The 27,480-nt window shown below is 38.6% G+C and overlaps 4 protein-coding genes across 9 annotated transcripts; 2 read left to right on the top strand and 2 right to left on the bottom strand.

Moving 5' to 3' along the window:
* Positions 1–172: 172 nt before the first annotated feature.
* cabp2b (calcium binding protein 2b) lies at positions 173–13,015 on the top strand. Of its 5 annotated transcripts, none has more exons than XM_084431242.1 (7): positions 173–253; positions 6,041–6,283; positions 11,668–11,698; positions 11,791–11,922; positions 12,231–12,340; positions 12,439–12,586; positions 12,689–13,015. In XM_084431242.1, exons 2-7 carry the CDS (start codon positions 6,092–6,094, stop codon positions 12,712–12,714), a joined length of 639 nt encoding a protein of 212 aa, XP_084287368.1. In that variant the 5' UTR covers positions 173–253; positions 6,041–6,091; the 3' UTR covers positions 12,715–13,015. The 5 variants fall into 5 exon arrangements, with proteins under 5 accessions (XP_084287368.1, XP_084287365.1, XP_084287366.1 ...); XM_084431239.1 differs by lacking the exon at positions 173–253 and adding an exon at positions 1,481–1,890; XM_084431240.1 differs by lacking the exon at positions 173–253 and adding an exon at positions 3,906–4,121.
* Positions 13,016–13,976: 961 nt separating this feature from the next.
* On the bottom strand, positions 13,977–16,420 carry crybb1l1 (crystallin, beta B1, like 1). Its single transcript, XM_084431303.1, has 6 exons — positions 16,369–16,420; positions 15,946–16,043; positions 15,746–15,864; positions 15,522–15,654; positions 15,287–15,429; positions 13,977–14,672 (listed from the first exon to the last, which is right to left on the bottom strand). Exons 2-6 carry the CDS (start codon positions 16,036–16,038, stop codon positions 14,501–14,503), a joined length of 660 nt encoding a protein of 219 aa, XP_084287429.1. The 5' UTR covers positions 16,039–16,043; positions 16,369–16,420; the 3' UTR covers positions 13,977–14,500.
* A 1,244-nt stretch (positions 16,421–17,664) lies between these two features.
* cryba1l1 (crystallin, beta A1, like 1) lies at positions 17,665–20,296 on the top strand. The gene is made up of 6 exons (XM_084431209.1): positions 17,665–17,726; positions 18,062–18,144; positions 18,379–18,497; positions 18,592–18,733; positions 19,557–19,699; positions 19,790–20,296. Exons 2-6 carry the CDS (start codon positions 18,070–18,072, stop codon positions 19,935–19,937), a joined length of 627 nt encoding a protein of 208 aa, XP_084287335.1. The 5' UTR covers positions 17,665–17,726; positions 18,062–18,069; the 3' UTR covers positions 19,938–20,296.
* Positions 20,297–20,770: 474 nt separating this feature from the next.
* On the bottom strand, positions 20,771–27,403 carry LOC311303363 (uncharacterized protein). Of its 2 annotated transcripts, none has more exons than XM_084429790.1 (5): positions 27,205–27,403; positions 26,815–26,902; positions 25,565–26,721; positions 23,135–24,611; positions 20,771–21,480 (listed from the first exon to the last, which is right to left on the bottom strand). In XM_084429790.1, exons 2-5 carry the CDS (start codon positions 26,900–26,902, stop codon positions 21,104–21,106), a joined length of 3,099 nt encoding a protein of 1,032 aa, XP_084285916.1. In that variant the 5' UTR covers positions 27,205–27,403; the 3' UTR covers positions 20,771–21,103. The 2 variants fall into 2 exon arrangements, with proteins under 2 accessions (XP_084285916.1, XP_084285917.1); XM_084429791.1 differs by having other exon boundaries at positions 26,189–26,721.
* Between the last annotated feature and the right edge of the window lie 77 nt (positions 27,404–27,480).

The following is a 27,480-nucleotide window of genomic DNA, read 5'->3' as shown; positions in this document are numbered from 1 at the left end:
AGCCTTGGTGAGCAGAAGAGACTTCTTTTAAAACATTAAAAAATCTTACCGTTCTAATCAGTTTGGCCACCACTGTATATATAAATTACTGCCACAGCACATTACATAACATAACATAATCTCAAATGAATTGCATTTCAGGAATCAAGTAAACCTCAGAAAAGGGCTCAGGTTGTTTTGTCTGAAAGGGCCTAGAAGTAAACAGTTGGGACATCCTGACACCATCCACGCTGCTGAGAGCGAAGATGAATATGTAAATATGCGCTGCTTAGTTTTATTTTTATAATCTTATTTTCATAAATTACGAAATAAAAAAGTGTCTCACCTCAGAAAAATGCATTTCCCTGACATAGACGATATGCTTTTTATCCATATATCTTTTGACTTGGTGACCGACTTGGTGACTGAAGTTTTAATTACACTTTTTATGCAAATTCTGGTCATCAGAACACAAAAATAATTATAATTTGATAATGATGTTGCAGTTAGCCTAACGTTGCCAGTCATCAAATAACCAAATAACCAATAACCCTTACGAAATGAACCATGGTTTAAATAGTTAAACCATGGTAACCACAAATTAGCAATGGTTTTGCTACACTAACCATAGTTTCATCATGGTAGGCTATTTGTAGTTGGCTAAAATTAGGTTATACAAATGCTAATCAATCCGCCAAAAACCATGGTGACTACACTTTTACTAGCCTAATAAAACATGGTTCATTTTCGTATATTGATCTAATATCAAATGCTGTATTAAACTAATTTCAGAGCTCTGTATAGGTCATATAGGTTATTTTATGTTTGGAAAATAATAACCTAAAAATAATAATTAGGGAACGTTCTTGTATAAGTTACTTAAAAGTCCTTGCCACATCTCTCCAGTAACAGAATCCAGTAAGAGAATCATAAGAAATAGAGGTTGATTGCTGTGGCATCTGATAAGAACATATCTCGGTTTAGATAACAGGATGATAGAGATCACTGCACAAACGCTCATGGTTTATAGTTGATGTTTGTTCTAGACTAATAATATTCAAATTATATCAAATAAATGTATTTATTGTAAACAATAACATAAAACATTAGAAAACAAAATCTGGCAGAAAGCGCTATAAAATACAGAAGCAAATTTCAAATAAATGAAAAAATAAATAAATAAAAACAAGCAGAAAACAGTGTGTAGAGTGAGGTTATGTGTGTGAGATTTCATATAATCCTTTGTTTTTTGTTTTTTAATCTACTAACACAGAAACCCCATATCTTACCAATCCAAAGCACTTTAGAATGCAGCCTAGAACTCAGACCGAAAAGGGCAAATGAAAGATAAGGAGAGAGAGGTATCGGATGGATAGAGTGTCACCTTCGGAATGTTAGAAGGCCAAAAAGCAGACACGGTATCCTTCAGTCTTTCTTTGCCCTGTTGGATAAAACACACCTGGCCAGAGAGAAGGATGACAAACTGTGGACTTCTACAGAGGAGCAGATGACCGAGTCAGATGGAGAGAGACATATATAGGCATCAATAGAATGAAAGATGTGGCAAAGCAGAAAGAGGTTTAAATTGATTTCTTTAGATTTTTGAAAAGAAAATTACCACATTTATCCATTTATCCTAAATCAGCTTGAGTTACTGAATACAGTTCTGAGAAATTCACAGGAGAGTAACAATTGCAATTGCACGGAGGGAACCTGTGACAGGCCCATATTGGGAGGGGTAAAACAGGTGTTGTCTTACTGAGAGAGAGAGAGAGAGAGAAAGAAGAGAAAGAGAAAGAGAGAGAGCGTGCCATTGTTGCAAGGATGTTCATGATTATTCGAGAGGGATCAGCAGGAGGGGCAGGTAGTACCGCCGGCATGAGCGCTCCACCGGTAAAAACAGCGAAACAGGTAGAGTCATACATGTGTGTGCTTGTATTATATGAACTATCATTTTTTTGGGATTCCCAGAGAGTGATTTTTGTCTTTAAAATATTCTGCTCTGAATAAAATCAGCTTAAAGGTAAAGAGTAATTTTTGCAATGTTAAAATACCTTGTTTTATTCCAGCTTACAGCTTGCAGACAATTGAACAATAGATTGATTTCCATGTAAAGCGTAACATTTCTCTGTTTGTTTGAGCTAAGCCTGGCATAGCAACATTGGCACAATCAATGACATAAGGTTTGGGGCGGGGCTATCTATTTGACCGACCAATGGCAGATGGATGGATTGTTCAGTAAACCTGTAAAAAAAAAAACGGTCTTTTTTTCCTGCTATTCTGTTTGCTGCATTTTAAGATTGAACTTAAGCCGGGGACACGCTTAACGATTGAAAGGCCGATTATGAATGTTATTTGATACTTACGAATGATCACAAACGAGCCGAGTCAGAGACAGTTGCGTTTAGTCGGTGTTGTGTTCACAGTTGGTGTTTAAAATCTGCTACAGTCGTTGGAAAGTCTGTAAGTGTGTTCAGTTCAGTCTTATGCTGCGTTCCAGTCCACTTTTAGACACGCACTTGCGAACTTCCCTAAGCACTTCCCCTCGGGGGAATCCCTGCCGCCATTTTGAAGTGCGTTCCACTTCGTGAAGTGGACGAGGGAAGTTTATATGGACAGACCCTCGTTCCCTCGATTTTGACCGATGGAGCGAGTCTGCTTCAAATGTACACTTCAGGCACCTATATGTCCCACAATGCAGTACGATTGTGACGTCACCACATATCTCATCTAATCACCACCACAACAGACAACTCTATGATATATTAATTATATATTTTTTTTTGTTTAAAACAACCCAAACACACATACACATTTGGATGCTGCATTAAACAAATTCTTAAAGGAAAAAAAAAATGTAAATAATAAATCAACTCCACAGCTGATTCCAAGTGATCAAGGGCTTAGGACGTTCCAGTTCAGCCCATTGCAGTTTCCGCCAGTAGTGGGCACTCGCAATGACGTACATCCGAGTGAACGAGACGGAGGGAAGTTTGCGAGTGAAGGGCATAACAGTTTTGGACTGGAACGCAGCATTAGAATGTTTCAGCTAGTCATTAAGTGTGTCCCCGGCATTACACGTCACTGTTCAACAGTGGGGGATGTGCATTTATTTGCAATGGACCACTTGCACTGAACTTCGTGACGCACTTCCGTTTGGAAAAATCTCACTTATTTCCGGTTGTTTACTTTCAATGTACTGTGGTCAATGAGTTGAACAAACGTCACCTAAAATGAGTGTCTGCAATAAGATTAAAACATTTGGAAAATGTCATTGACAGGAGAAGGGATATTCTGATGTTTAGTGTGTGCAAGAATTTTCCAAACTCATCGGAATATGAAGTTTTAATCCAAACCAAGCCGATCTGAGAAAGCTGCGTCTGTTATAATACGCCACTATTTCACCACAGGGTGTCAGTGTTCGTCTAAACTAGTGACCGCGACGCTGAAGTGTATGTGAACAGACGAATAACATCAATACGAACCACGAACATTTATTTATTTGGATTCAATATTTTAATCATTCTGTGTCATTTTTCAATGTCAATCTTTTTACTATTTACATGTTTATGCCCAAAATGCTTAATTAATATTCCTAGTAGTAGACTGTCATTCTCCTCTACACGGTGTTTGTTATTGATTAAATAGCCTAGCCTATTTAACATCGTTACAGGCACCTTGCGAGCATTTATTCATTCAACTATTTTAAAAGACTGGAATAAAGCACCAATGCACACAAGCAATCATTTTTATTAGTCAAATTCATAAAAAAAAAAAAATAAACTCAACAGGTACACACAACCGGCGTAGCGTCATAGAACGTCTCTGAAAAGGTTCACGCCCACTTTTAGGGGAAAACAAACCGGCGAGCGCGGCGCGCCATACACAGTATCGGATTGAGGACGTGTACTAACCCTTAAGCCCCTTTCACACAGCGCATTGAACCCGGGAAATTGCCGGCAAATTGCCGGAACGCCTTCTGTGTGAACGCAAACATGACCCGGGTTTAATGCCGGGATCGATGCCGGGTTGGGGACCTAGTAACATTGCCGTGTTCAGTCCCGGGACCCGCGCTGTGTGAACAAAAGCCGTAATAATGCCGTGTCGTAGTGATGACGGGATCGTTCGCCAGCTGTGAAACGGTACGAAATGCGCAATTTTATGATCGAATCAGAGAAATAAATGCACTAGCGTGGTTTCTCGAGAGAGAAATCGCAGCTCATAAGCAAACTGAAGACGCTGCTGAGACATTAAGTCACATCGATGTCACGTGTCTTTCCGGGACATACACGGGTTGTGTGTGAACGCGCTCTCTGATTCCGGAAAATCACTGGCAGTGTGAATGAACCAAAATCAAATGAACCCGGGTCAAATCCCGGGTCACTTTATCCGTGTATTTTCCGGAATCTCTGTGTGAAAGGGGCTTTACAAACATGTAATTTGTATTTAAACATTTTTTTTTCACACAATAGGCTACCCCTATTATGTATTTGTATTTAATTAAAATTTTCCACACAGTATTTTGTATTTTTATTTTATTTTAAATACATTTCCATGTATTTATGCCCATCTCTGCCTGCCATTATTATCAATATCTTGCTGTTATGGAAATATCATGAATTACGGATGATGCTATCGAAAGCTAAATCAGGCTAGTTGTATGGCTGGACAGAAAAGTGCACTCAGTAGCTACTCTAAATATAAAGACATAATATTATACATTTAAAGATGTTTACTTCTTAAAACCGAAGTAAAATCATTCACTGGCTACCTGGTGACTCGATGAGGTACGAGTAAATGTCCGGGTAAGACACTTCTGGCCACTGGGTGGGGTTGTTAGGGTTGTTAGACCAATTTGACGCTGGTAGGGACATGTTTTTAAGTTGCCCAAATTAAGTTTATAAATGTATCGTTCACACTCTATGGAAGGCAGGGTGGACATATAATTACTCGACATATTTCATCTAAGTGATTTCTGAAGTTATACACGTCTGCCGGCTGTGTACGGACGTTGTTTTGTGCCGCTATTTTGTATTGAAGTCTATGGGAAGTCTGGTTTGTTTTCCCCTAAAAAAGGGGCGGTTACGAAATTTACAGTTAAGTTCCCGGATGTGCCGGTTGTATGTATAAAATATAAGTAAGAGAAAAACACTATTAATGAGAAGACGAGCATATACTAATGCAGGTTGTTGGTGGATAAATATATTTAGCCTATTTATTATTCAGAATGCACAGTTGGAAAGAAAATATATTTATAGGAACATTTCAGCAGGCTCAAGATAATTAATACAGAGATCATTAAAACGCTCTAACCGGAAACTCCCGATATGTACTGAGTAGAACGCGGAAGTAGTTGTGCAAGTAGTGTGTTTACATTTGGTGTGTTCAACTTGAAGCGGTGCTGCACAGACCGAACGGTGTATGATATCAAATTACAGCGAGAGCGATTAACATGCTTTCTAATCGATCTTACTGTACTTTGATGTCATACACCGATCGGTCTGCACAGCGCTTCTTCAAGTCGAACAGACCTATTGTCTACATTACAGTAGGCTACAAACAATACAGTCAACTTTGATTGGCTCATTTAAGTTAGAAGCTATCAGTCAAATCTTGATGGCAGTTTTAGCTCTACCCACAATTACCAGCCAGTGCTCTGACTCCACCTACTATGACTTTTATTATATTTTTCTCTTTATTGTAATCAAACTGTATGTGTGCCTCACTCCCTTTACAAATTTTAGTAAGGCGCCATATTGAATTTTACGTGGATGAAAATGAGGCTGTGAGGCATTTGGTTCTCTTATATAATTTGTACAACTTGTTTTTTGGAGTTTTTGTCTACTGAAAGTCTTTTGGAACAATCAGTATGTTGGTAAACAACACCAGTGCAGTCTATTGAACACACTTCACACCCTTGTTTTCATCCCTGTCTAAAATTAAATCTGGTGCTACCCTGCCTGTGTAGCTTATAATTGCAATTATTTTTAAAATTAGTCCCCAGTTGCTGATTAATCATCAGCTTAGTTTAGGATGTCTGACCTCTTGTGCCTTCTGACAGGTCCAGGCCGCAATCAAGAAGAAGGTGGAGAAACAGAGGAAGCAAGTTGAAATGGGTGTGGTGGAGGTTTTCAACAGCAATGCAAAACCTAAAATGGGACAGCGAAAGAATCAGCCCATCCTTCCTCCCAGCAGAGGTGGAGATGGTGAGGAGGAATTTGAAGAGGAGCCCGCTGAGACTGGGGAATCGAAGGAGAAGGTGGAACTCGACCTCGTACCTATCGTTGAGTCTGTGTTTGGCCCAGTAAGACTGCACAATAACACCCCCTGCAGGCCACCATTCATTTCCCATACGCATATTGCCATGCCATACCTACATTAAGGTTACATTAACTACCTTAATTCTGCTAAATAAATGAATGTACATTTTTTGTGAAGTATAAATATCATCATGGTATCTAAGTAGTTTAACTGATTTTATTTTAGTAAACATGTTTTTAGTAATATTTTGAATAATCTTTTATGTATTTATTTCAGTTTTCATTTTAGTTTAATTTTTAGTAAAGTTGTAATGTAGCAATATTTCGAATTTTCATTTAATACCTATTTAAATTTATTTCAGCTTTTAGTTTTAGTTAACGATAATAACCCTGTTCAATCTTAAACAATATGTTTTACTTGACTAAATTTAATTTAATTTAGATGCTACCACATGAAACATTTTTTTAATTTTAAGATGGATGATATTTCTATTCTGGGAAGGTATACTTGTGTCCCAAAGTGACTTATAGGTGAGCAGATAGGTGGTTAGGTGACTGTCAGGCATGAGACGACAGGTTAAGGAGCTGTCCTAACAAGCACGCCTGTCCCCTCATGGTTCATCCGCTCATGACCTGGTCTTAGCCTTGTAGTGTTGCATTCCCACACTATAGGATAACCTTGCGTCCAGTGGTAATCACTTGATATCGAGCTTGAATCACCAGCGGTGAGCACACTAGAAACCCAATCTTGCCCACTCACCTTTCTGGAAGAGGGATCATTGTTTGTTATTGTCATTATTATTTAATTGGCTTGGAGACATAGATAGCTTCAAACTCATTTAGGATGATGCATTTACTGAGTCATAAGCTGAATTTAATGAACATCTTTTCTGGCTTTTGTTTAGTCAAAAGTACTGGACAAAAAATGAACTATGTTGGTATTTACTATTTTGTAGCTTACATTTGCAAAGTAATTTTCATTAGAGCATTCTCTGAAACTCTATCCATTAGTTTAAGTCACCTGAGAATGGGTATTGTTAGATAAAAGGATTAACACATATAGGTTGACCAGTCTGACATCTGATTATCTTTTAAGTCAATAAATAAAGCAGAAGATCTGAACAGGATACGTGAGTAACTCTCCACTTAAATGGGAGGGTAAGCAAAAGAGAGTGTTTTATTTCTGAAAATCGATTTAATAATAAATTAAACCCCTGCTACACATATTTTAAAAAAAAAACAAGGAACTCAATCCGAGAGGTTGATAGCTGGTTTTGTTTTCCATCTCAGGCCAATTGAACTGTTTCGACATATAAAAGTGTTTTTATAACCATGGATTTTAATGAATTATGTATATTAGTGCAGCTTTAAAGATAAAAAAAAGAAGGGGCTTTCAAACTTTTTGATGCCAAGGACCCCCAAATAAGTAATAATTGTTAATTAAAAAAGTATAAGTAATTATTTACTATTACTTTATTATTACTATTTACTATTAATTATTATTATTTTTTTTTAGGGACCCAGTTTCTAAAACATAAAAGCATCTTTAGATTTGAATGTATAAATGTAAATATCCATTTATAATCTGGGGGGATAAAGGTGTTATAAAGACAACATAATGTTTGCAAGAATAATTAATTGGCATTTATATTGTTACTGTACTGAAGCAAATAGCAAACCGTTAATTTTACAAACTAAACATATCTATTTATTTGAATTAAGTTGACTATATGCCTTTTCTACCTTTTATTAGATTAACGTTAGGTGCAGAAAAAACATTTTCAGATTAAATTATTTGGAATTATTTTAAAAATGATAATGAAATTGTTTATTTAGTGATTGTTTTACAATATTGTTCCAAAGTAGTGTTTTTTTAATATTTGTGTTAAACATATTTGATCATTATTTTATTATTTCAAAAACATTTTGTAATATCATTTCTTTCTAATTTTTCGCAGACCTCCAGCACCTCCTTGTGGCCACTTTAAGATCCTTGTTCTAAAACAACCACTTCGTGTATATGTGCATCTGTGTGTATTGCTTTTTGTCAACTCTGATAGCAAAGAAAGAAAAAAACACTGATTATAGCAGCATAACCTAAAAGGATTTCCTGTCATGTTTCTCTGTCAATACACACAGAGAACACTATAGGCCTTGCTATTACTCATGCAGTTTGCATGTACAGCAGCTGGTGAACTCAAACACATCTGGGACTCAATAGTCCCACAATGCTCAGCTGCTCATAGAGTGACCTCGTTTGACTTGGCTCTAATCTGTTGGCTCAAACATGCAGACTCAAAGAAATTCTCTCTCATACACACCATAAATGCGTCATGATGGTTTTTATTGTACACTATTATACAATAAAGTGTAGCATTTATCTACATTTGCTGATCTTTTCTTTTAAACAACAATGTTGGCACAGAAACACAGTTTCTGCTTTCACAGTTTCAACGTGTATGTGAGAGTGGATTAGAGTAGATTATCATTCTGGCAGGCTGGTATACACAGAATGTCACAGGCTTTTACTAAAATATGAGTACAGATTAAATAGTGGTTCTCTGTTCATCTGCCCAAAGGTGTGTTTTGATTAGACTGGGATTATCACATGCACACACACACACACACAACTTTCAACTCGGTGTTAAAAAGACAATCATTTTAGCTTTTTACCTCCTGTATTTTTCATTTGACTCTTCATAGTAATGTTACAAACTAAGCACGCTTTCTTAGTGGTCTACCAATATGTTTTTTATATGGCTGATACTGATATCTAGTATTCATTTGGCTGATATAATAGCTGTGCAATCTGAGACCGCTAATGAAAATGCTGCAATTTTTCATAGAAATGTGAACTCCACAGGTTTATACAAAACCTGATGATCATGTTTTCTAGCATGATTTGAAATGATCCAGAATTAGTATCCTGTTCTGAGCGAAAGAACATCTGATATCTCGTTCAATGCCATACATTTTGTCTAGAAATAGTACAGAATATTAAATATTTTTTCTTAATTTGATATAAGCCTACAAAGATTACAATTTTGAAACCCAGATTTTCAAAGTGGTCTCAGACTTCATAGCATATTGAATTTTTAAATGTAATAATTTAATGTTGAGCAATACAGAAATTGATAGAAATAAATGCACACTTATGTTGGCTACTCTAAAACTCTACAATACTCTGTATGCAAAATAGCTGAATATCTCCTGGTTAATCAACCACTGCTCTTTCTTGCACTTATTTGTTTCTCCTCTGTTTCTCAAATCTCCTTGTGCTGTCTGTACATCATCCCGTGGCTCTCCGTCTTTAATCTGAAATAGGGATTAAAAAAGCGTCTCACTTCTCACCCTCCCCTTACCTCCCTCTCCCGCTCGGCCTCTCTCTCTTTCAGCTTGCGAACGCAATCATTTGCGTTGGACTGCAATCTGTGAGGAAAGTGAGTGGATGGGGAAGAGAGGAAAGAGACGGAGATTTTTTTAAACGAGATGTGAAAATGGCAAGAGTAGGGAGAAGTATGCTTGTTCTATGAAACATTAGTGTTGTTTGTGGTTTGCTTTGACTGATAGTTATAAGAGAGGGTCTGAGATGAGAAAGAATACAAAGGTTTAAAGTTTTTTTTTTTAGAGTAACTAAACAACATGGACTTTAAGTAGCTTAATATGGAAGCAGGCGAGTGTTATATTGTCATACCACTCGATAAATTAATTATATAAAAAGAACAGAAGAGGTGAGGTATAGGAAACATCTTCACTGAGGATTAAGGCATGGGAAACTGCACCAAACCATCCATGAAAAACAAAATGAAGAAGGTAAGAGAAAGGTCAGGGCTTGTGTATCGGGGAACTGTGTTTCTGTGTTGAATGCAATATTGAAGTGAGACTTTTATAATCTAGATACTTTGTTATCAGTATTTTAATACCATCATAATAATTCAATAATTCATGTCAAACAAATTGGCTGAACTGTGCTTAATTAGATTGTCTCAAGTAAAATTTGGCCTCACCCTAAGGGTGTGGCTGAGGGTAAAGTGTCTGGGCCAGTGGCGCCAGGGCCCGGCCCACCCGGAGACGCTGACGGAGAAAACGAAGTAACTTCTGAGTTTAAGGAGCCTCTGAATGCACTGGTCCAAAACTGCACCATGCTACATAATATCATCGGACCCGCATGCATCTTCCTAAGACAGGGCTTCGCACAGTCACAGCTCGTATGTACTATGAAAAACTAAAAACATAGTGTCTCAGCATCTACATTCTCCACTTGCATTAATAGAAAATATCACATCATCGTCATTGTGAATCATCTGCTACATTTCACTCCCGTTCACTGGTTTGTTGTAAAAGATCATGCAGGGAATGGAAAGATAATTCATTCTAAAGTGGGAAATAAAGTGATGTTTGCAGGTTAAAGCTTATTTGTTCAGCAGCCATCAAAAGTTGTCCAAATCTATCGCTCAATAGTTTGAGATCAGTACGATTTTTTTTTAACGTTTTTGAAAGAAGCCATTTATTCTCTCCCTGCACGGCTGCATTTATTTGATCATTTATTTAGATTCAGTAAAAACAGTAATATTGTGAAATATTATTACAATTTATAATAACTGTTTTCTATTTTAATATATTTTAAAATACAGTTTATTCCTGCGATTCCATTACTCATAGTCTTCAGTGTCAACAGTCGTGCTGCTTAATTTTTTTATGGAATCTGTGATCATTTTTTCAGGATTCTGCGATGAATAGAAAGTTCAAAAGAACTGTGTGCATTTATTTGAAATTTTTTGGAATATACATGTTTACTGTAACTTTTAAACAATTAATGCATTGCTGAATAAAAGTATTATATAATGTTTGACTTTAAATTTAAAATTGATCAAACAAAATATCGTCTCTGGTTGAGATGAATGACAATGGATTTTTAACAATGCTTTTTTATTAAACAACAGTCACTGTGAGGATATGATATTCAGTTAACTGTGAAATGATTCTGCGCTGTATTTGCGGCATATGCAATCCACTGGTTTATGCGTATGCATGTGTGTACTATATGATATTGGGTATTATAGTAAATGGAAAAGAGAATCATCTATGGGATTTTCTCATATGGCACTCTGTTTAACCTAATCCACTCTCTATGCTTTGCGTGTTTCTCTGGGCCCTCCTCAAGTTAAACCCCCCAAATCTCCTTATCTTTTAGCTGCTGCCGGGCAACTTTCACTGTGTAATCTAGTGACTACCCATGTCACTACATTATTACACATTGGAACCAATCCTCAAACCCGCATTTTGTCCCAGTTTCTCATTTTCACACACCAACCCATGTGTTTTGTCTGAGTCGTTTTGATGATTCAGTGGGAGAGAGATCATGTCAGAGACATGTCTTCAAGTGCATCAGTGTTTAACGTCTTTCTTATGTCTCTTGATTTAACAGGACAGGGAACTGCGGCCTGAAGAGATCGAAGGTATTCACAGAAACCAAACGCCTCACCCAAGAGTCAGATTGGTAAACACCCTGTTCGTGCATTTCAACATCTCTTTCCTTGTATTTATGCAGAACTAAGAGAAGCCTTTAAAGAGTTTGATAGGAACAAAGGATACATCAACTGCAGGGACCTGGGCGAATGCATGCGGACGATGGGATACATGCCGACAGAGATGGAACTCATTGAACTGAGTCAACAGATTAGTGAGTGACGTCACTGAGTTATGATCTGTGGCAAAATGCGCATGCAGATATTATGGTACTGTATTATAGTCCAAAAGATTTAAAAAAAAAAATTTAAATTAAACTTTTCAGTCTTCTGATAGTTGTTTTGTTGCTTATTAAATGTAATAATAAAATTTAAACATTTTGTAATAATTTATAGAAAAAATAAAGAAAATTAATTCTGTAATTTTTAAGGATAAAATGTAATTTAAAACAATATTTTGTTTAACATTTATTTAACATTTTGTATAAATTTACAGAAGAATAAAAAGTCGAATTTTTTTAAGGTGGGGGTAAAATCGACTTTGAGGACTTTGTGGAGCTCATGGGCCCCAAAATGCTAGCAGAGACAGCAGACATGATCGGAGTCAAGGAGCTGAGAGATGCCTTTAAAGAGGTACACAACCACACACACACACACACACACACACACACACACACCACTGTGTTGACTGTAGCCATCAGTGGCCTTATCAGCATTTTACCGGTGTGCAGTTTGACTCCAATGGTGATGGGCAAATCAGCATCACAGAACTGAGAGAAGCCATGAAAAAGCTGATGGGAGAACATCTGAAACCCAGTGATATCGACGATATCCTTCGTGATGCCGACCTCAACGGGGACGGACTGGTTGATTTTGAAGGTGAGAGAATGATGGACAAATAAGGACGACTAATATTCGCGTTTCTTAACATTTTCAGTTTACCTCACTGAATATACTGTATTTCTGATTTCAACCTTCCAGAGTTTGTGAGGATGATGTCACGTTGACGGAAGCCGCACAGAAATTTTACACACTTTATTTTCATCATAAGTCACTACGAGGGACGCATGGTGCAGCTATCTGAATGTTTTTCAACAGGCCTCAAGAGATAAAATTTGTCAAAAATATTTTCTAATTTTAAGTAAGCATTATTAAGCAGTGTCTCGTTTGAGTATGGTAGCCTAATGTTGTAATTCTACTGTTTGGTATTTTCAGAGGTATATTTGTCTGATTTTACGAGTGTATTGAATTTCTATAGTGTGCTTTAATTTTTTTTTAAATAAAATAATTTCATTACAGTGGTTTGATAATTACCTGTTCACGTCTCTTCTCTTTGTCTTAGCTAGCTATGGAGCAGACTGTGATTTTTAACACATTCACCCAGAATGAGAACAGTGCCACCTACAGGTCATGAGATCTGAAAAAATGCTCTCATTACTTTTGAACAGTTTCTCAGAAAATTGTGACCTTGGTGTCTATGGATTCCTTGGGTCCTGCCAAATCCGAGGATTTTGCCAGGATCGGACGAACCATCAGTCTAATTTTGTCAGAAATTGCAATATCTTTTAAACGATTTAACATATTGGCACAAAATTAGGTATAGGGATCATCATCAGCATGTCCTGAAGGGACAAATGCATGTACATCAGTAACTCAATGTGTTATGCCACAGGCCCTGAACAATTTATGTCGTGGGTTCAAATCCAGTGTCTCACATACCCAGACCGCAAGAGGTACTGTGGCCTGAAATGGTGCACATTTTTATTTATTTATTTTTTATGTTCCAGACATTCAGAATTATCTAATCTGAATACAAAATGCAGTGCGTTTATGTACAAATTCTTCATTTCGAGTTGACTCTCACTTGAACTATGGAACTTCGGCATCTGTGTGAAAAAGTTGTGTGCTATGTTTTTACAATTTGATTACTTAAATATGTTTTTATTCATTCTGTGTTCATTTTCATCTAAACTTCTGTTCATTTTGAGTTCATCCTACCTGCAGGCTACTTCTGAACCGCAAGACCATCTTGGGGCTTTTGGCATCCATGCGCTATTTAACATAGGCTACTATTATTTTAAATAATTATTCAAATTCTTTAAAAATCCTGATGTGAGCCTGCAAGTTACAACACATAAACTGACATTTCACACTCCTGTGAAAATACACCAGTTTTACTTCATACCAGTGCAAATTTCATTCCGGGCCTCGTGATTATTAACAGCCATGATTATATATGCGTGACGTGAACATACTGACAAAGACGAAATTTTCTTATCAAGCTTGTAGGTTTTTATTGAAAAGGTGACCAGGATTCTGTACAGCAAGCAGAGAGAGATTTCTAGGGCACAGGAGCTTCACTCTCCTCATCCCTTCATCTCTCCCTCTCTCTTTCCATGCTCCTGGGATAAGAGGGATGTGGGCAGGGGAAAGAACGGATGACAAAAAAAAAAAAAAAAGGAAATAAATTATGGAGGGAAATAAAAGAACCCATGATGCAGGAGAGAAAGAGAGGAGAGGAACTAGGGAGGAAGAGGGAAGTGTGTTTATCGGTGCCTCCATCCTACACAGAGACACTCAGAGGCCTGGGAGAATCACTGCCCCGCTGGGCTTTACCAGCTTGACAGACACAGACTGCAATGTGAGTCAGGGTGTCTGTCACCCCGAAAACATCCGCCCCTCATAACGGCGGCATGGGGAAGATGCAGCCTCTCAGACGTCTCTCCTCCTCTCCTTCCTCTTGCGCCCTTCTCCTTCTACTCCACCTCTCCTCTTCCTCTCCTGGACTGGCCCTCACTTGCTGGCCATGGTGTAGCAGCCGTGCGGGTGCCACTGCATGTCACGGATACGCCTCACAGACTGAAACTGAGGGCAACGGGCGCCGTACTCGTTAAAGTGTCTGTATTCGCCCTTCTCCAGCAGGTACTGGCTGCCACGGTATCCGGGGTACTGATAGCCAACCCAGCTGAGAAAAAAAAAAAAGAGTCTGCAGGTTAGTTTGTGCACCCTTGATATTCAACTAGCTTAAACTCATTTATATATTTAAACCAGGGTTGTTATAGTTGACTAAAACCATTTTTTAAACTTGAAATAAAATAAAGGTTAACCGAAATGAATTAAAGAATTAAAAAAACGTAAACATATTTTGATTTCAGCTAGTTGCCAAGCCAAGGTTTCCAATTTTCATTTAGTTTAACTTGATGTATATACAAGTAAAACCGAAATAAAAAGGGATACAAATATAGATGTATTTAAAAATAATAATAATACTAATACCAATTACAAAGACACTCAACTAACTTAACTTAAAATAAAAACAGGAAATATATGATTTAAACATCCTTCAAAAAATAACAAATTAAACTCTTAACTCTTTAATATTGTAATTAAATCCCCAAAGCATTTTGTTGTGCAAAATTGTTATTCTTATCTAAACCTTTTTTTTCCTCAAGTAATTTTTCTGGTTAACAGTTTAATACGTTTTTGACAGCCGCATTCGTCAATACTATGAAGCTTTTGGGAAGTGCGCAGAGGTTTGTCCAAGTGAAACCTCAGGGGCCACGGGTACTTTGCACTTACGTTCCACAGCTGACCATGATGCTGCCAACTCTGTCGGTGAATCCGTAGGAGAACAGGCTGGGAACGTCATCATCCATGATCTCCATCTTGCGGCCCTTGTACATACCAACCTCATACAGGCAGATCTTGTGCTTCTCAGGGTCCTGCAGGATCAAGAAAGTGATCAATGGAATTCAAATTCATTCAAATAACGGGCCCGAAGGTGTTAGAGCATTGTGTGTGTGCATTCACACACCATTCTGACGGGTCTGAAGGAAAGCAGGTAGTCGTTCTTCTGACAGTTGCTCCAAGAATCCCAACGAGGATACTCGCCCTTCTCCAGGATGTACATCTCACCGCAGAAGTTCATCTGCTCAAAGCCCACAAAACTGCAGAGGGCACATGAAGAGATGAGTGAGATCTGTTATTCTTCCTAAAACGTGTCTTTTATACAGATGCAGACTTTACGGTGATGCTTACGGTCCACACTCCACACGTAGTGAGCGAACTCTGTCCATGCCCATATCACAAACGTTCATGCACTCGGCGTTAATCTCAATCATGCGTCCCTGGAAGTTCTCCTGGTCAAACACATGCATCTAATGGAGAGAGAGAGAGAAATCTGTTAGTGTAATGTTAAATCGACATCAAAGTAGGAGATGTTTATTTGAAAGATTTACCCTGTAGGACATCATGCCCATCTCGGCCTTCTTGCTCTGGGCTGCCTTGCCGTCGGTCTGGGAGGCAGTCTTTTTTTCTCCACTGGAAGACATGATGCCTGGGGAAATTCATATAACTGTAATATAGCTCAGAATTGAGAAAATGAGACTAAAGAATAAAGAAATGGGAGGGGCAACCACTAGATTACATAACATTTTATCATATCTATGCTGGAAGAGAGGGATAAAGTGTTTTAGGAGATGAAAAAGTCAAACACATATGTTTGGAATGGATGTAGGAGGTCTTTGGGGCAAACAATATTAAAGTGGTAGTGACAAAGGGGAAGCGCACTCGGGGTGGTGGTCAAAACCAACCCTCTTATACTCTCCAAGCTGTTAGGTTAAAGTTTTATGTGTATGTGAGTGGATATTCTGCTGTCTTACCTGTGTTCAGTGAGTGTGTGTCCGTACCCAGGGTTCACTCTGAGAGTGTTTGCGTCTGGCCGTGCCCACAGCTTTTATACCCTGGCGCTGAGTCTGTGAGGATTACACTGACACAATGAAACATGCCGTGTTCAGCAGACTCACAGAAAAGAAGCCCCACATCATCAGCACAGAGTGAGAAAGAGAGTATATGTGATGTGTAAGAGACAGAGAGAATGAAATAGTTAGAAAAAAATTCTAACTCCAAACAAATCACTACACAGTATTGGACTTTCAAGCCTAAAACATAAGTAATATGGGGGCAAAAGTTTATTTACAGGGACTGAAACTGAACCAATAACTTTGATGGTGAAGACTTTTAGCTATTTTACCAATGATTTAACAGTGTTTTACACAATTTTTCATTTCAATCACATATTCAGCATTGGGGGACCAAAATAAAATAAAATTGAAATGAAATTGAAATGAAATTGAAATAAAATTTAATTGAAAAATACTTTATTGTCATTGAAAAGAAATGTGTCTTGGACTCGTAGTGTTGTACACACACACAACATATGGTTGTTCTCCTACAAATAATTATATAAATAAATAAAAATACATAATAACAATCTGAAATAAATAAATAAATGGCAACCATATAAATGTATAAAACATTGTCACAGAAAACATTCAACAATTAACCATTAATCTAATATGAATATGGGGTGGACATGCCCACTTTAATGCCCATTATGGATTATATTGATAAAGTAAAATCACTTTCCTACTGATCTTTTAAAATGTGTAACTTTCATGATATAAATAATATAAATGTATTTATTGATCCAACCATATGTTTATATATTGATCCAAATCGTGTTTTAACCAGACATTGTAATGTATACATTTGGTCCCCCACATCTTGAGTACTTGCATGAAAATCAGCATCAACTTTCCTCACTGCACCCACAGCAGCTCAGATACATCATTTCAAATTCACACTCAGTTGGAGCAAGTTCACTCAGATAATCCCAGCATTTTGGTCTCATTGTGAACAGGAGTGCTGACCTGCACGAACACACTGGGGCCAAACCCTTTGTGTCTCTTGCTTTCACCCAAAACGCTCTGCAGTTGTCAGTGAATGGACTCACAACACCCTTTGGCACTTCTATAGTATGTGCTGAGCTGGCGACCCTGTGGCCTGCCCTAGCCCATCAGAAGGCAGTCCACGCGCACCGCGCGCACAATGGCGGGAGCGCGCATAGGCGTGCGCGCACGCGGCGGTCGGTATAAAACTGAAGCGCCAGGTTCTCTCAAAGCTCCACGCGAAACAGGCGTTAAGGCGCATGCCACTCTCTAGCTCAGTGACTAAAACGGTAAGAGTCCAAATTACATCTCACCGAGCTCATGGCACAATTATAAACTTATTATGGTCTACTTTACAAACATCTCAGTATGGCCACATTACGCGAATGGTTTTGATTTAAATCTAACAAGTTTATTTACATTTTATTATTAATAAAATACCTAATTAATCTATAACATCGATTATTGGATGTTTTAAGTAACTGTTTTTTTATGTAATAATGATAAAGAACAGTTTACTTCTAATACTAACACATTTATTCGAGTTAATTTCACAATTTGTATCTGATTATTTTAATTGCTATTTAATATGTTTTTCTGTTTTTTCCCCCCTGTTTGTTTTTAGAAATAAAGATGTATAGGTTCAATCGATCCGCCATGATGCAGCCCATGATGAGCTCTGGCATGGGAATGGCTCCTTTCTTCAAGGTAAAACTGTCATTAAACACACATACATTCAATCTCTTTTGAAATGACCCATCTTTAATCCCAAAAAATGATTTGATGTTATAGTGATGCATGTGGATCAATAGAATATGCTGTCACTTTTAGTTCATATAGCAAACAAACCCATTTAAGTCATTTATTTGAGTACCTTTTGCATATATATTTTAAGAAAACAAAATTTTCACACACTTTACATTTGTGCTTCCGCTATCCTAGGTGACTGTGTTTGAGCAGGAACACTTCCAGGGAAAATGTCAGGAATTCACCTCAGAATGCTGCAACATTCAGGAGTGTGGCTTCGACAACATCCGTTCTATTCGTGTGGAGAGTGGCGCGTGAGTCGTAGTGTTGGTCAAATAAATATGTGCCTATGGGACCTTTCAGCCAATAGTATGTGCCCATGTATGACTGGACGTTCTTTTTCCATAGCTGGGTGGGTTATGAGCACCATGACTTCCAGGGACAGCAGTTCATCCTGGAGAGAGGAGAGTATCCTCACTGGGATGCCTACAGTGGAAACCTGTCCTACCATGTGGAGAGACTCATGTCTTTTAGACCTGTCTACTGTGCTGTGAGTTATTTATTTCCTTTCTTGTGCTAGAAATCTTAATAGTACACAGTATTTTGTGCAGGCCGATATTTAATAATTATTCGACAAGTGTCCATAACAGATAAAGCGAGTAGCCTTCGACTGGTCATGCAATCTCAATATATCATCCCCAGTGAGGCGAGTCGCTCCACGTAAAAACAAAAATCAAGAATCAAAAAGTCAAGTCAAATTCATTTGTATAGCCCTTTTCAAAGTACACATTGTTTCAAAGCAGCTTTACAGAAAATTATGATGTTAATGTTTATACTATCTTAATATCTTCAAGCCTTATAGTCACATTTAGCAGATTAGAGTCGGGCGATAATATAGTTTAAATTTTGCAATGATACAAGCAATCAAGCATTTGAGATTTGTAATATAGTATATGTACCATTTTGTGACAACATAAACAATCACATTATTTGCTATAGAGTAAACTGCTTTATGTGAGTGTACAGTATGTAAAATTGGATGTACTATATATCCAACTTTAATTATATATTGCTGGTCGATAAAGGTTTACATTCTGTCACAATATAAACAATCAAGCAGTTGAGATTTGCTGTATAGTAAGAATCATTTTACGTGAGAGTACTGTATGTATCAAGGTAAAGTTGGATATACATTTAGGTTTTATTAGACTGCTGATATACAACATATATATTCAAACTATTCTCTATTTATTCTTAAACTTTTTAAATGAGGTAAAAAATGAACGCCTGCACCTTTACATATTTGTATGTGATATATAATCACTTGAATATGTGGATATATGGGGTCAAACGCTCTCTCGCTGTCCCCTCAGTCTCACCAGAGCAGTCGCATGATGATCTTCGAGAGGGAAAACTTCTTGGGCCGCAATGTGGAGCTGTGTGACGACTACCCCTCTCTGCAGGCCATGGGATGGTGTAGCCCTGAAGTGGGCTCCATGCATGTGCAGTGTGGCGCGTGAGTAGTCTCTTCTTTAGATTTTCTCTGTATTCATTTCCTTCCAGCACAGAAATACCTGACCCTCATTTCTCCCATCTATGCGTGTAGTTTCGTGTGTTACGAGTTCCCAGGATACAAGGGAAGGCAGTACATCATGGAGTGTGAGAGGCACAGCGGAGACTATCAGCACTGGAGAAACTGGGGTTCCCACAGCCAGACCCCTCAGATCCAGTCCATCCGCAGAATCCAGCACTAAGAGCTCAGCCTCACCAGGGGACACTACACCAATCACCCTGCCGCCCGACAAACACGCTTTACACAAACACACACTCACACTGTATTTCCTAACGAGTGTCTTTTTATTGCTTGGAACACACACATCCACACCGCACACATACCATCGTGTCTTACACGAGGGTGCCAATCAGTTACTGACAACGACTAATGTCAGGTGCTAAACAACACCTTCCCGAGGTGCTCAACACAACCAATGCAAACCAAGCTAAGTTAGGCCATATCCCTGGATGGGGACTGGCTGAGAGCAGCTCAGGTGTAATGTGTAGGAGGACAAAAACATCATGAATAAATGCTTAATAAATAAACCTGTGTTCACTTTAGTGACTCAGTTCTGTGCAGTTATTGTGTGAAGATGTTACATTAAGTATATTCATTTCTTTATAACAAATGCAAAATCCAGTTCCTTACACAACATTAAGTTTTCAAATAAACACTAATAGCATAGATCTATCTGGAAAGGTGCTATTTGTAAAGTTTTGGGAATATATTACACATTCAATTTATAATAAATCACTGCTGATGCTTCTAATTAAAGCAAATGTGATGGGTTTCTCATATGTTCAATATCAAAATCTTTGCACTTTTTGTGTGGTTATTGTTATAGGACAGAAGTTGTGAAACAGTGTTGATTCATAACACATGTAAACTCAGAAATCAGATGTCGAATTTCTCTAGTTGACAGGTGCTTTTTGCCTGCTGTACTAGATAGACAAATCAAACTTTGTCAAGTACATGAATTTATTCTTTCACTATACATGTAGATTTGTATTTGAACACAAGAACAACTAGGGTCTGATCCATGTCTTTTTATTCTGAACATGGGAAACGACAAGAAAACACTGCGGACATTAATTATGCAGTCTAATTATTTATAAGAAGGCATGGTTGTCACACAAATAAACAACTTTAACATTCAGAACTTAAAACTATAAAAATTTCTGATGCCTGAAACTGAAGCCACCAAAGTCAAAATAGCAAATACTGCCAACTGTCACATTTGTGTAAACTCTGTATTGAATTATATACAGGGAAAAGGTACCATGTACTACAAATATGCACCGATGCACATTTATTTAGTACTTCAAAGCTAAACTGTATTAAACAGTAACGGAAATTTGTCCATGTTTAATTGGATCCTAAACTTATCACATCAATCTCGTAGTCTTCGTCATCGTCCTCCTCCTCCTCTGTGCTGAGCACAATGTCCACAGAAACCGGCAGCACAGAGAAGGATTCGGACAAAGAACTAGAGACCTCCACGACATCAACATCCTCATCCTCCTCTAAACTGTCTGTGGCCCCTTGTGTATTTCGGAGTGTCTCGAGAGGCACGGTGGGGTCCAGTGCATGCGAGACAAAAGGCATGTCTGACATGTTTTTAAACATGACGCCCTCTGTGCTGAATCTTTGAAAAGGAGAATCATTGGGAGAGTCAGCAGGCTCAAGTCTTGCTTTGTTGTAGCTGTTCTCCATCAGTTTCTCTCCATTTGACATTCTGCAATCTGTGAATAGATAATTACCAGAGAAAAGTACTAATAAAAAACTGATCATTATTTTCATGTTATTGCTAATTACAACTTTTTTTCTGCCACAATTTAAAAGATAATTGCGACTTTTTATCTCACAATTGCGAGTTTGCATCTCACAATTCAGATTTTTTATTTTTTTATAACTCGCAATTGCTTTTCCATATCGAAAAAGGTTTTATGGCTCGGTTTCGCAGACATGGCTTAGATTAAGCTAGGATTAGGCCTTAGTTCAATTAGCTTTTATAAACATGACTTAGAAAAGAAACATTACTGGTGTGCATCTTGAGAAAATAAATCTTAAGATCATCAGTTGCTTTCAGATATAAATTGCTTTCAGTTAAAGGAGAACTTGGTAACTTAATAAAACTGTCTAGAAATCATTTGGATGGTTAAACAACCTGTTCTGGTGATATTGGTGACTTTCCCCGCTCCCCCCAGTGTTCCCAGGCGGAAAACCAACCTTGCAACTTGGGGACTACCGTCCCGGCAAGATAGAAATTGGAAGTCTCGTGAGAAGCGAGAACGAGAACGAGCGCGAAACACGAATTGCTTTACGGCAATTCGACATAAACACAAACGCATGTATGATGTATTACCCATAGTTACCCACCTCGGTAGACATAGCTCCACACGATACAGTTGGCTTGCTCCAATCAAAACAAACGCACATGAGCAGCGGTAGAGAGGGGGAGGAGGCCGCCGCAAGTGAGTTTTTTACGACCGTGTTGTGAAATATACGCCCCACAGCTGTAGGGGGAGCTCGTGAGGAAAACATGCGACAACAAAAGGGAAAATCAGCGCAGAAGTGACTAGAGTTCGCTAGAGTTGCCGAGTTCTCCTTTAAAACAGCTCAAACATGCATGTTAGTCTGGGACTATGCTTAAAGGGATAGTTCACCCAAAAATTAAAATGTTGTCATCATTTACTCTTCCTCAAGTTGTTCCAAACCTGTATGACTTTCTTTCTTCTGCTAAACACAAAAGAAGATATTTTAAAGAAGGTTGGTAATTAAACAGTTGCTGGTCCCCATTGACTTCCATAGTATTTTTTTTCCTACTATGGAAGTCAATGGGGTCCATCAGTCGTTTGGTTACCGACTTTCTTCAAAATATCTTCTTTTGTGTTCAGCAGAAGAAAGAAAGTCATACAGGTTTGGAACAACTTGAGGAAGAGTAAATGATGACAGCATTTTCATTTTTGGGTGAACTATCCCTTTAAGCCTTGTCTGTGAAATCAGGGTTATATCTCACAACTCTGACTTTATAACACGCAATTGTGAGTCTATATCACGCAATCCTGAGAAAACAAAAAAAAAAAGGTCAGAATTGTGAGATGTAAACTCGCAATTGCGAGAAAAAAAAAGTCTGAACTGTGAGATGACAAGTCACAATTACCTTTTTTATTTTTTATTTAGCGGCGGAAAGAAGCTTTCATGAATAAAACAATATACGGTAAAAAATCATTTTGAGATTTGCTAAATATTGTATTTAATTAAATTAAACAAATTAATTTTAAGTGAGCACTAGATAGATACAAAGGTAATATAAATGTAAATATGTAAAACATCCAATCTCGGCCAAATCATAACAAAAATCTCTAAGATCGACAAACTGTTGTGAGCTCTTACCTTTAGGCAGAGTCTGCTGAAGGCATATGGCCATCTGGTTGCCAACCTCCTTCATTCTCCCTTTTGTTTCCTCATCTTTTTGGTTTCTTCTGCTATTATTGTGCTCTTCGACCATAATTCTACCATCCATCTCTGTGTTGTTAGTCATTTGTACTGCAGCTTCATGTACTTGCGTGTTTTTCAGCCTCCCCTCTCCTTTCGTTTTCATCACAGTCCGCATTCTGTGATCTTCTCCCTTTTGCTCTTCCTCTCTATTCTGCTGATTTTCCAAGATCTTTTTCATTAATTCAAAAGCAGACAGAGCTGGACGGGACACAGTGGTTTTATTCTTTGCGACTGGCAGTTTGGGTTGTGAAGTCCCTGTACTGCACTGCACCTCTAACGTTCTTCCTTCCAGAAGAGTTTTGGTCGCGTCTCTTTTAGCATGACCCACTTGTTTCTTTTTTACAAGACCGGTCACTTTGCGATCATGCAACTCTGAGGATTTTGACCCATCTAAAGTCTTCTGTAAGGTCTTTTGAAACGTCGTTTTTGTGGTACACTTCACATTGCGAGCACTGGCTGTGTCTATGACTCTCCTCAATGCGCTCGCAACACTGCAGCTTGAGTCAACTGCGCTGCTGCTGCCTTTTTGCTCACCATGCAGCTTTCTATTTTGTCTTTTCTTCTCCCTCGGTAGAGAAGCTTCCATCTTTGGCTCCTCTAGTCGTTCTTTTTTCCTTTCTCTCTTCGATTTTGCAGGTAGCTCGTTTCTCCTAGGCAGTTCTTCAAAAATTTCCAGCTTCCTCTTCCTACTCTGGCTTCTGGTCATCCTGCCATTTTCAGGCTTCTCTTCACCTTGCTGTGCTAGGGATTTCTCCATTGTCACATCTGACACCTGCCAATAACCTGATGGTTTCTGCGGTTTACGAACAAATGAGACTTGTGGTCTGTTCTTGGATAATGAGGCATTTGCCCCCTGTGTTGTTGTGTTCATAGAAGTGGCATGTGAAGCTGATGTGTTTGTATGTCCACAGGTCTGGTTACCATCTGTTACGTTGGGCACCATCCCATCTTGAACATCTGAATCGCTTACACTAACGTGTTGCTCAAACGTTCTCAGAAAACTATCAAGTATGTCAGTCAGCTCACCTTCAGACTGTGGTTGGACTAATCCAAGATCTGTGAGCTTCACCGTAGACTGTGCTCTTGGATGATCCACGTTGGAATCTACATTGACAGTATTTGGAATTCCGTTCTGATTGTTGGGCATGAAAGGGAGCTGTGCAATGACGTCATCTATCAGCCAGTCCATTGGCTGAGTGAGGCCGGTCTGATTGGCGGCTGGGAGAGGTGCGGTGTGCATCAGGGATGGAGCTGGAGGGTTCATGGTTTTCTGCTCAGGTGCTGATGTTCCACTGAAATTTCGGGAAACATTTTGTTGGGGCAAGGGATGTTTGCGGGGGCGACCTCTTCGTCTTGGGGGCGGAGCGGCATCCTACAGAAAAAGTGACAAGTGTTTTATTTCAGAGAATATTTGAGTGACTGCTTTGTTGCATTTGTATTTACAATTTGAAGGGGTCATATCATGCATTTTGTAATCATTTTATATATTTTTTAAATCAAAAGTTTGGTGTTGGAAAGATTTTTTTAAATGTTTCTTAAAGAAGTATCTTATGCTCTTATGAAGTCTGCATTTATTTGATCACAAGTACTGGAATATTATGAAATAATATTGCAATTTAAAATAACTGCTATATTTTAAAATGTAGTTTATTCTTGTGACGGCAAAGCTGAATTTTCAGCATCATTACTCCAGTCTTCAATGTCCCATGATCCTTCAGAAATCATTCTAATAAGCTAATATTATGCTGAGATACTAATGCATTTCTTATTATTATCAATGTTGAAACCAGTTGGGCTGCTTTATTAATATAATATAATATAATATAATATATATATAATTAATCATATTTTTACAGGATTCTTTGACGAAAGTTTAAATGAATTTGTAAAATTATAAATGTCTTCACTGTCACTTTTGATCCTTTCTGACCCCAAACTTTTGGACAATAGTGTATTCTTAATAATTAAAAAAAATTTGACATACAAGCATCACGTGTCATTGGATTTATCTATCGGACATTGTGCAAATTTGGAAAGAGACATTTTAGTCTCAATGAATGGTCTTATTGGATCTTGGATGATGCTTTGAACACTGCAAGTTACAGTATGTGTCCATATATTCATTAAGCAGATGCTCTTTTCCAAAGTAACACTTTTTAAGCACTTTTTCCACAAAAGATTAATGGAATTTTGATTGATCATGATATGAATAATTTAAATCATTTATTCAAACTTTAAAGTGAATAAAAATCAAGGATTTTTGTTATGTTTTAGTCATACCACCTTATTATAGCTTATTATCTGAAGATGTCGTGAGACACCTACCTGACACACTGGTTCTACCAATCTGCCTCTGCTCCCTGTCTTTCTCTCTCTGGGTCTGGCCCTTGATGAAGACTTGCCTTTCTCTCCTTCCTCTTTCATCACACCTCTGCCTTGTCGTCTCCTCCTCCCCCCTTGATTTTTGAACATTTGTCTCAAATCTAGCCTCCTGCCAACCCTACCACCACCTTGCCCCATCCAGGCTGACCTTGCCACCCTTCCGAACCTATTCATATGTTGCTCTCTTTTACAAATATTCAATACTTCTCCCTTCAGAGCGAATCCTTCGTTTAATCCCACCCTTCGCCCCCTTCTTGCCCTTCCCTCAGTTTTAATGTCCCCTCTCATCCCTCTCTGACTCTGCTCCCTTTGACCTACGCCCTGCGAGATGTTAGGGTCAAGGAAGTAGTTGATAAAACCTGGGATATTGTTCTCAAATTGTGCAAATGCTTCTAAAACACACTCCTCGCCCTCTAAAACGCTCCCCAATGTTACTCTGTCCTGATTAGCCAATTGCTCAACACATATACTATGAGATGGGTGAGTTGGCAGTGGGGTTGGAGGCTGCTGGTATGAAGCTGCAGGGGGACATACGTAGACCTGGGGCAAACAGGCAGGTCCACTCACTGTGGGATACATAGGGGTTTCAGGGATCACATCCATGACTGGAAAGGAAGGCATGTTCTCTGGATTACCCTGGCCGTTTTTAAGTGTTGCTAGGGTGATATCACAGCCATCGGTATACGTGCAGATGCCCTGATCACTCCTCCATGACGACGGACCAATTACAGTTTCAATTGTTCCTTTAGGGTTTTGATATTCAGAGGAGAGTGTCGGAACAGACTCGGTCTGGCACTCTCTCTCCGCCACCTCTTTCATCCACTCCGTCTGTGTGTTTTGCTCAGTTGTCAACCTCTCTGCTTCTCGTTGAGGTATGTTGATGCCTAGTTTACAGGCTGCTAATAGGACTTCCTCTTTGTCCTCTTTGAACTGACCTGAGTACAGCAAACTGACCAGACTGAGCAACGTGCATGCCTCCACGGCTTGGACTTCAATCAGTCGTCTCTGCCCATTTCGGGGCGATGGAATGGCTGACAGAGTTCCACAGAGCTTTGGGCTGAAGGCAGACAACACACAGCTGTGCACTGGCACTGAAACACCTGGACAGGGGTGGAGAGAGTACAGTAAACATAATGGAAGATGGAAAAGGATCGACTAATGTGCAGAGGATGGACTTCTGTGAGATGCCTAACCTTGAGTCTGCAGCACAGTATCACAGAACTCTGCCCTGCTCTGCTGTTTTTGCAGCTCTTTCACGAGAAGCGCCTCGAACGTTAACATCTGTGACAAACGCAGGCATACACAGACACAAATGCAGAGCATTATACATTTACAAAGACATTTTCCGTGCATCTTTGCTGGAGTACAGACACCTAAATAGGGTGGGAACCGTGCACGCTGATCACATGGGATGTCGCGAGACATGCACAAACATGATATTTTTCATGCACTCCAATGGAAATGATAAATAGATACATATTTAATTGTTTAATCGATGTTTGCATCGTCCCATGCTTGAAATAGACACTAACCCAGTCGTCAACAATCAAAACAGTCTCAGCGAATAAAAACTATTTACTGACCTTCTGCCGTTATGACATGAGAAACAGAACCTGCAATAACGGCTGTCTTTTATCCAAAATTGTCTATCCTGTGTGTGTCGAGGTCACTGGACTTTAAGAAAGGTCGCGCGTGCATCACTAACGTTACAAACTCGTGGAGCTCTACAGGTTTGCGCACACCGCGGCCGCCGCGCTGAACTGACTCAAGCATTTCCACTGTGGCTCTGAGGCTGTACCTTTCCAACTAACAGCTTTCTCTCGTTTTTTTTTTTTTTTCTAATTATTTTTATTATTATT

This window comes from Rutilus rutilus, assembly GCF_951802725.1.
Source record: "Rutilus rutilus genome assembly, chromosome: 14".
NCBI lineage: Eukaryota > Metazoa > Chordata > Actinopteri > Cypriniformes > Leuciscidae > Rutilus > Rutilus rutilus.
Note: the sequence above shows the minus strand (reverse complement) of the source record. Positions and strands in the feature narration are given on the sequence as shown.

Bases quoted from the DNA above. Each gene is read 5' to 3' on its own strand.
- cabp2b (XM_084431239.1), top strand. From the start codon at position 1,804: ATGTTCATGATTATTCGAGAGGGATCAGCAGGAGGGGCAGGTAGTACC. The intron at 1,891-6,040 runs GTAGAGTCATAC...GCCTTCTGACAG, and splicing joins CGGTAAAAACAGCGAAACAG to GTCCAGGCCGCAATCAAGAA. The intron at 12,587-12,688 runs GTGAGAGAATGA...TCAACCTTCCAG, and splicing joins CGGACTGGTTGATTTTGAAG to AGTTTGTGAGGATGATGTCA.
- crybb1l1 (XM_084431303.1), bottom strand. From the start codon at position 16,038: ATGTCTTCCAGTGGAGAAAAAAAGACTGCCTCCCAGACCGACGGCAAG. The intron at 15,865-15,945 runs GTAAATCTTTCA...TCTCTCCATTAG, and splicing joins TGGGCATGATGTCCTACAGG to ATGCATGTGTTTGACCAGGA. The intron at 15,430-15,521 runs GTGTGTGAATGC...TTGATCCTGCAG, and splicing joins CCTTCAGACCCGTCAGAATG to GACCCTGAGAAGCACAAGAT.
- cryba1l1 (XM_084431209.1), top strand. From the start codon at position 18,070: ATGTATAGGTTCAATCGATCCGCCATGATGCAGCCCATGATGAGCTCT. The intron at 18,145-18,378 runs GTAAAACTGTCA...CCGCTATCCTAG, and splicing joins GAATGGCTCCTTTCTTCAAG to GTGACTGTGTTTGAGCAGGA. The intron at 19,700-19,789 runs GTGAGTAGTCTC...CTATGCGTGTAG, and splicing joins ATGCATGTGCAGTGTGGCGC to TTTCGTGTGTTACGAGTTCC.
- LOC311303363 (XM_084429790.1), bottom strand. From the start codon at position 26,902: ATGTTAACGTTCGAGGCGCTTCTCGTGAAAGAGCTGCAAAAACAGCAG. The intron at 26,722-26,814 runs GTTAGGCATCTC...ACCCCTGTCCAG, and splicing joins TACTGTGCTGCAGACTCAAG to GTGTTTCAGTGCCAGTGCAC. The intron at 24,612-25,564 runs GTAGGTGTCTCA...CTTTTTCTGTAG, and splicing joins TGGTAGAACCAGTGTGTCAG to GATGCCGCTCCGCCCCCAAG.